At 41.1% G+C, this 7,234-nt stretch overlaps 1 protein-coding gene across 2 annotated transcripts; it reads left to right on the top strand.

Annotated features, from left to right (window-relative positions):
- Positions 1 to 480: 480 nt before the first annotated feature.
- cdc25b (cell division cycle 25B) lies at positions 481 to 6,535 on the top strand. Of its 2 annotated transcripts, none has more exons than XM_046837678.1 (15): positions 481 to 1,045; positions 1,244 to 1,380; positions 1,527 to 1,578; positions 2,911 to 2,952; positions 3,058 to 3,091; positions 3,214 to 3,330; positions 3,418 to 3,531; positions 3,633 to 3,764; positions 3,893 to 3,976; positions 4,076 to 4,258; positions 4,346 to 4,432; positions 4,527 to 4,589; positions 4,689 to 4,787; positions 5,071 to 5,316; positions 5,417 to 6,535. In XM_046837678.1, exons 1-15 carry the CDS (start codon positions 834 to 836, stop codon positions 5,555 to 5,557), a joined length of 1,743 nt encoding a protein of 580 aa, XP_046693634.1. In that variant the 5' UTR covers positions 481 to 833; the 3' UTR covers positions 5,558 to 6,535. The 2 variants fall into 2 exon arrangements, with proteins under 2 accessions (XP_046693634.1, XP_046693643.1); XM_046837687.1 differs by having other exon boundaries at positions 486 to 1,045; positions 1,244 to 1,335.
- Positions 6,536 to 7,234: the final 699 nt, after the last annotated feature.

A 7,234-nucleotide genomic window follows, 5' to 3' on the forward strand; every position in this document is an offset into this window, starting at 1 on the left:
TACAGATTTACTGAAACACAACAATGCATGTTTAGCCAATCTTTGCTTCTTTAAAAACTACATTTCCATTTGTGGTGTATATCATTTGATAGCAATTATAATATCAGTTCAAGTGCTAAAATTTAAACCTTTTTTCTTTCACATTGTGGTACAGTCCGAGCGTGGCTACTGCCTTGCGATTGGCTGAGTTCTTGTTGAGGGCGTGTCCAAGCTGGGCTTGAATCGTTCCGCGGGAAAAAAAAGAAAATCCTCCTCTTCCTATGCGGATATTTTTACTTACCGTCGCCCGTCAGTGTCAAAAACCGAACCTCATTGGATGACTTGACATGTGCGCTAATCGCTGATTGGCCACATAGTGTGCCTGTCATGCCTACATTTTTTAAAGAACACTACGGAGAAAAACGCAGACTCCTCTGATTGGTCAGATTCGATCTGTCGGGTTCGTTCATTGGCTGTTCCAATTGCCGCTCGTGGGCTGCATATTTTGAACATAAATAAGGGCTAAGCCGCGGCACTTCTTTTCTTACAGCGGAGTTTGGAGATGGTCAGAGAGAGTGCGCCTGACGCGGTAGCTCTCTGACAAGAAGGAACAAAGGAGATGAGTTTTAAAAAATACAAGGACTATTTATTTTAGCCGTCGGCGCCATGTGCGGTTCTGCAGCGCGTTTTTCTTAAAATCTACATTTTTTATGAAACCGCCTGCGAACGAGCTAGCCATCGAGCTAACTTTGGGCTAGCTTTTTTTTCCTTTGATAAGACCATCTGCCTCTTTCAGTTTTAAGACAGGTTGAAGTTTAGTTTTGAATTACCCTCAGCTATCATCGAGTGTAGAAATGGAGAAACCTGCAAGTGATTTCAGCCCTGTTAGCCTGGAGGTGAGTGGAGGCCCCGACTCAGTCCCCAGAGTTTCCAGGCCAACTCTGCCCGAATTCGAGCTGAAAGGCTCCCCATGCATCAAAAACCTCTTCTCCCCCGGAACTACCTCTCTGCTGTCTCCTGTGACTAACCTGACACTCAACATGGACAATCTCGCTTTTCTTGAAGGGTGAGCAATACTTATTTGCAGCAAGGCTCATTTATTCTTTAATCCTATGTGAGGATTGTATTATGTCTAGATAACTTGCTAACACTTGAGCCAGCTTGTGTATCTTACTTCCTGTTACACGGGCTGCGCTGTACAACTGGTATGCTGATGTATGTATTCATCAATCATTTAATGCCTTAATATAATGTGTCTTGTTAGGCAATGTGAGACCCCCAAAAGGAAGAAAATGGAAAAGAGTGTGCCCTTACTGAAGATTCCGTCATTCGCTTCCGACACTTCCTCAGATGCAGGTGAAATCCGCCGCCCTCTCCGCTCTCATATTAATCAGTTCCATGGTAATAATGACTGGGCCGGGGATTTTTTTTTTCAACTCAATTTTTGTAGGCATACGGTTTTTTGTGTCCGTGTATTATTTTTGTAGCATGCTAATGTCACATGCAGTTACACATGCGTAGGCTAATTAGCTTCCTCCAAATTGCAGGACTGGGCCTGGACTCTCCCAGCCCTGTGGATCCAGTGGATGCAGAACGCAAGTGAGTTATGGGGAGTTCTGGGGGAAATGTCTGCATAATGTGTTCATTATGCAAAAAATTCATAAACAAAAATCCATGTGGGTCATCCCATCGCTCTGTTAAGTTCTTTGTAATCGAACCATGTTCTCTCTTTCATCTTGTTTTTCAAGTAACAATCAGTACACGCTATTTGAAGAAACATTTAAAGCATTCTTTAACGAATCGTTCATCATCCATTCATTCCTGATAAAAAATTGCATTCAGCATCAGCTGTATACTATGCTATTATTCTGTGTATAGATACATTAATTGATTGCGGTTAATGTTTATTTTCAATTCTTATCCATGGTTACACCAAATAATTTTATATGAGCCGAGCATCTACTTCTGGCTTGTAACTTATTCGAATTTACGGATGGGGTGGTGAATAGTTTAGAGAAGAACGAAGGATATACACACTTGAGTGTTATTGATCTTATTCCATCTAATCCCTACTGGCTTGTGGACACTATATGGCAGGGTTTGATATCTTGTAGGGATTAGGTTGTGACGTTGCAACCGCCAGTAAATATTGGCCGCTTTTGTTTTTAGAATTGGGATCACCATGCACCACATGCTTAATTAAGAGGTGCTGGAAATTAGGCTTTTATTTGCTGATTACTTTTCCCTTTAGTGGCACAGCATGTGCCAGCTGAAAGTATGACTGCATGTGGTCGCTTGGTCTTTATCACTGTGTGATGTGTGGTAGCCCATCTTTGTGTAGGCGTCTGTTCCTGAAAATCTGGATATCTGAGGTGTGCTGCCTTTTTTTTCATCAATTGGCATTTGTGAAGAGCCCATTCATTCACAGCCTGCTTTCGACTAGCAGCTGTTTCTTACCCATGCAGTAGTGGTGGGTGCGTTTTCACACAAAGCACGAGGGGGTTGGGCGTATGGACCGGCACGCTTCCCAATCTTTTTGAATGGAGCGGCATGGATAGCGTGTGCTTGTCTGGGCCGGTGTAATGAAAGGTGGCCCCCCTACCAGCCTGGCTGCACCCGGCTTTGCTCAAAACACACACACCCTCTCCTCCCCCTTCAAAGCACCATTCATTCTATGCTCTGACAAAGGGGGGCTTGCATTAGGGGTTAGTGTGTGTGTGTGTGGGGGCATATGGTTGATTAGAAGACCCAATCTCCTTGTAGGAACTCTTTAGCATACAGGTGGGGATCTCAATATGTTTAAACTCCAGTATGTGGTAAGGGGCCCCCTCTTAATGCATAAATGCATTGTTCAGATCTTTTGTGGTCTAATTTTGTGTGTTCTGTAATTTGGCAATGTGTCTAACTGTCTCTTTTTACTCCTTCTTTAAGGTTTGAGCAGGCTATACAGAATGCTACCAGAGTGATAAACGAGTACGTTTTTTTCTTTTTAACGCTATAGCTAAATTGATCCCTGTATGTTTGCTCTAAAATGAATTAAATTGTGTATTTATTTATTTATTTTTTTTGTTTTTACAGAAGGATGCCTATTCGCAGGATAAATTCGTTACCGGTAAGTATATTCAGTCGTGCTGCTCGTTGTAAATTTAATGCTGTTAAGACAAGGGCCAAATGTTTAAGCTTTGCTTTAGTCATGATGTTATGGTTGTTCATTCTTTGGCTTTTTGTCTTCAGCTGCAGTTGCTTGGCCACAGTCCCAATTTAAAGAGTAGAGATTCTGATCTGCCTCGTTATGGAGTCTTTACTCAGGGCTGCACCATCAGCTTGGACAACAAGGAGAATCTGCATGATGTAAGTCTTGGGTATAAGTCACATTTATGAACATGTCCAGCAACACATGTTTGCTTCACCTGTCTAACGTTTGCGTTTTTTATCTAGACAAGTTTTGAATTTAAGAAGCCTACCAAGCCAGTTTCTCGCTGTCGACTGCGTTCAACTGGGGAGGCAAAGGAAGCGTTTGCAAGTCGGCCCAACTCTGCCCCTGCTCTTATGGTAACAGTGATTTTAAAATTCCGCCCTTCAGTGTGTTTATCGTTTTAGGCATTTTGATAATGAGCATCGTGACTGAATTTCTTCTTCTGTCCTCCCAACAGCTTTCTCCTACCTCATCTAATCCGCTAGCCTCACCGGACAGTGACAGTCCCTTCACACTGCGACGCACATCATTCTCCAGCTTTCCTAATGATGATGACGATGGTTTTTTAGATGTACTTGATGATGTAGAGGTGAGTGTTTTTCTTTTTTTTTTTTTTTTTTTAAGTTAATGTAATGGGGAAGGGGTAGGCTTCTATAGATTGAAGCATGCAAATAAACCAGGTAAATATTAATGTTTTGCTTTCCCTAAAACCGGTAGACTGACTCTGAGGTACCTTCTGCAATGGCTAGTTTGCTCACCGCACCTCTGGTTGCTGACCAAAGCATGGATGCTGCAAACTCTGTAAGTTTGAACCTCCTGACCTTTTGTATGCTTCTTACTGATTTGATGCACATGCCACACTGATTTTGCTCATAGCTGACTTGTTTTCATGTTTTGCAGCCCGTTCGATGTCGGCCACGAGGGCTCTTTCGCTCACCCTCCATGCCAACAGGAGGTCGTGCGCAGCTTAAAAGGCCCGATAGGCCCAGAGATGAGAACACGCCTGTACGTGTGAAGAGGAGGAGGAGTGTTGCTGGGTCACATGTCACAGCCATGGAGCAGGAGGAAGCTGTTCCTCAACAGGTTGGACCCACCACCTGTGTGACTTTACATTATTTAGTGATGTATCTGTTTCAGCCTCGGACCTTCTGACTTCTCCCTCTGTTACAGGTTCAGCGATCAAAATCCTTTAATCATGCAGAGATAGAGAAACTATTGGACACTGACCCTGGTAATGTCATCGGTGATTTTACCAAGGTAAGCTTGTGACATGTACTTCTCTGGCTTCAAATTTTCATTTTGGGAGTAGATATAATAATCAGAATTTTTTTTTACATTTATTTTTTGATAGCCACCCGCTTTGCCCACGGTAGATGGAAAACATCAAGACTTGAAATACATCACTCCAGAAATTGTAAGTAAACACTTCACTTTATTTAATCTGAGCATCCCTGAGTCCTATACCGTATCAAAGTATGTTCATGTTTCTTTCTCACTCCATTTGTGATATCAGATGTGTGCAGCAATGAATGGACAGTTCAGTGATGTGGTGGAGAGGCTGTTTATCATTGACTGTCGCTATCCATACGAGTATGAAGGAGGGCATATCAAGGTGAGGAAGGTTTGGTTTGTATAGACAGTGCCTCAATGTAACCGTTGAAGCTGTTATTTTAAATGTGTTTCTTTTTTTATTTACTGCTAAACATCACATCTGTTTATTTTTAGAAAACAGTTTGGGATTTAAGAATGCTCTTAATGTGAAAGATAGTAATGTTTAATTCTACTATTTCTACATAAATTGTGTAGAAACTTGACCAAAACAATGAACCTGGACCTTAAATGTTGTGTGGTTACACATGGCATTACTTACATTTTTGTCTTGAATCATTTTTCAGGGTGCCCTTAACTTGCATCAGGAGGACCAAGTGGAGGAGTGCTTTTTCAAACAACCCATCCTCTCCGAATCCCCCGAAAAGCGTGTGCTGCTGGTGTTCCATTGCGAATTTTCGTCTGAACGTGGCCCGCGTATGTGTCGCTTTGTTCGTGAAAGAGACCGCTTTCTCAACTATTATCCCAATCTCCATTACCCTGAACTCTACATACTAAAGGGAGGCTACAAGGACTTCTTTCCCCTACATAAGGTTAGTAAATGCTTCATCTTGGCTCGGAGCGGTTTTCCTATTTTATGGCAGGTATTATACAATTTTAGATTTCTACTGATTTTTGGGTATTTTTCTACAGATGCAATGTGAGCCTCAGAAGTACAGGCCAATGCATCATGAAGACTTTAAGGATGATTTAAAGAAATTTCGCCTGAAGAGCCGCACATGGGCTGGAGAGCGCAGCAAAAGAGACATGTACACCCGTCTTCAAAAGTTCTGAGACAAACGTTCTCAGGTTTACTGCCTAAACTCACTCACACTGTGTTCACATGATCAGTATGTGGCAGTGACCTAATGAAATTATATTTAATATTGTTCAGGTTACCTGCCTGTGGTCAAGCACATCCTACTGCCTTAACTCATCCACACACACACACACAAACACTGCCTGCTCCAGTGGATTACTGCTGGTGGGTTTGTTTTGACTCTCCCATTTTCTACTCCATTTCAGACCTCAAAGCACTTATATTTCTAGTGTTTATGGTGGAGCATGCTCCTTTATATTCTGATGCAAATCTTTGTCCCTGCCATTTTGGTTCTGAGCCATTTATACAGATATTGTAATTAGTTTTATCACAATCAGCCAGTGTTAACTTAATTATGTAAATTCCAGTAATATAGGTCAATATCAGTGGTAATTTTAAATAACTATTTTAATACTTTTAAAAATTTACTATAAATGACTGGTGCTGTTCAACTGTGTGAGAAGGCTGGAATTTTTGCATAATAGTGAATGCAGTGTGGGTCCTTAGCCATTTTGCACTGCCTTTTTTTTTTTTTTTTTCTCCCCCCCCTCCAATTTAAAAAGATTACATTGCTGATGCTGATTCCTGTGTTTTCAGATTTGACATGAAAGCACAAGTAGTATTTAGGTTTGTGGGAGTAACAAACTGTCATTGAACCAGTTTTTGACTGCACTCACTCAGGGGTACAGGCTTGGCTGATTGCTGCTGGTCAGCGTGAGATGACCTTAATGTTCACCAAAATACCCAGCAATAAACATGCATGTAACTTTTTTTTTTATTTTATTTTTTATATATATATATAACAAATTGTATTGTATTCCCCTTCCCTAAATTCTAATGATCTGTTTGTAAGCTGATTTGAGTGCTTTTGGCCGTATGTGGGCCTGTGTGTGAATGTAAGTTGTTAACTGCAATAACAATGTGATGTTTGGGGAATAAACTACTTTAATCTATTTTTGCACATAGTGAATTTTTCCTTGTGGGGTAATATGCTAGTCCAGGTTCTGTTGCTGTCCATGTCCACTTTTTAAAACTTTCTGCCATGCTGGTCCCCAAAGATGGTATGGGTTTTTTTTTTTTTTTTTTTTTTGCCCCCAAGCATCCCAAAAAGACCTCTAATGAGGATTGTCCAGTTTTTTCTTATGCACTGTAAGCTTCATCTGTGTCAGTATAAAATTTGGTGTTTGGGAAATTTTTATTTCTATGGTGTACTTAATTATTTAGTCTTGGAAACACCTAAATAGTTCTTATACTGGCTAAACAGGCTGAGACATCTTTTTCTCACTTGGGTAGGAAAGAGACTTAATTCAACTATTTGTGTCCAGAGGGTGCTGATGGCTGTGGTTTCAGTGTTTGATTTCTGATTTGCAGATCATTAGTTCAAATTCCACAAACACCTCAAAGCTGCTCTTCCTGGGGACCCCTGAGAAATCCCCTAAACCCTTACCCTATCAGTGTATATACTGAGCTGAATATTAGTTATTAAATGTAAATTTTAACTGAAATTAAACCATTGAATATGCAATGGTGTAGGAAAACCCACACAGTAGCTCAGTGGTTAAGATGTTTGTCCCAGTGCCACCAAGCTGCTACTGCTGGACCCTTGAGCAAGGCCCTTAACTTTCAACTGCCCAGTTGTATTAAAATGACAA

This window comes from Silurus meridionalis, chromosome 2 (assembly GCF_014805685.1).
Source record: "Silurus meridionalis isolate SWU-2019-XX chromosome 2, ASM1480568v1, whole genome shotgun sequence".
NCBI lineage: Eukaryota > Metazoa > Chordata > Actinopteri > Siluriformes > Siluridae > Silurus > Silurus meridionalis.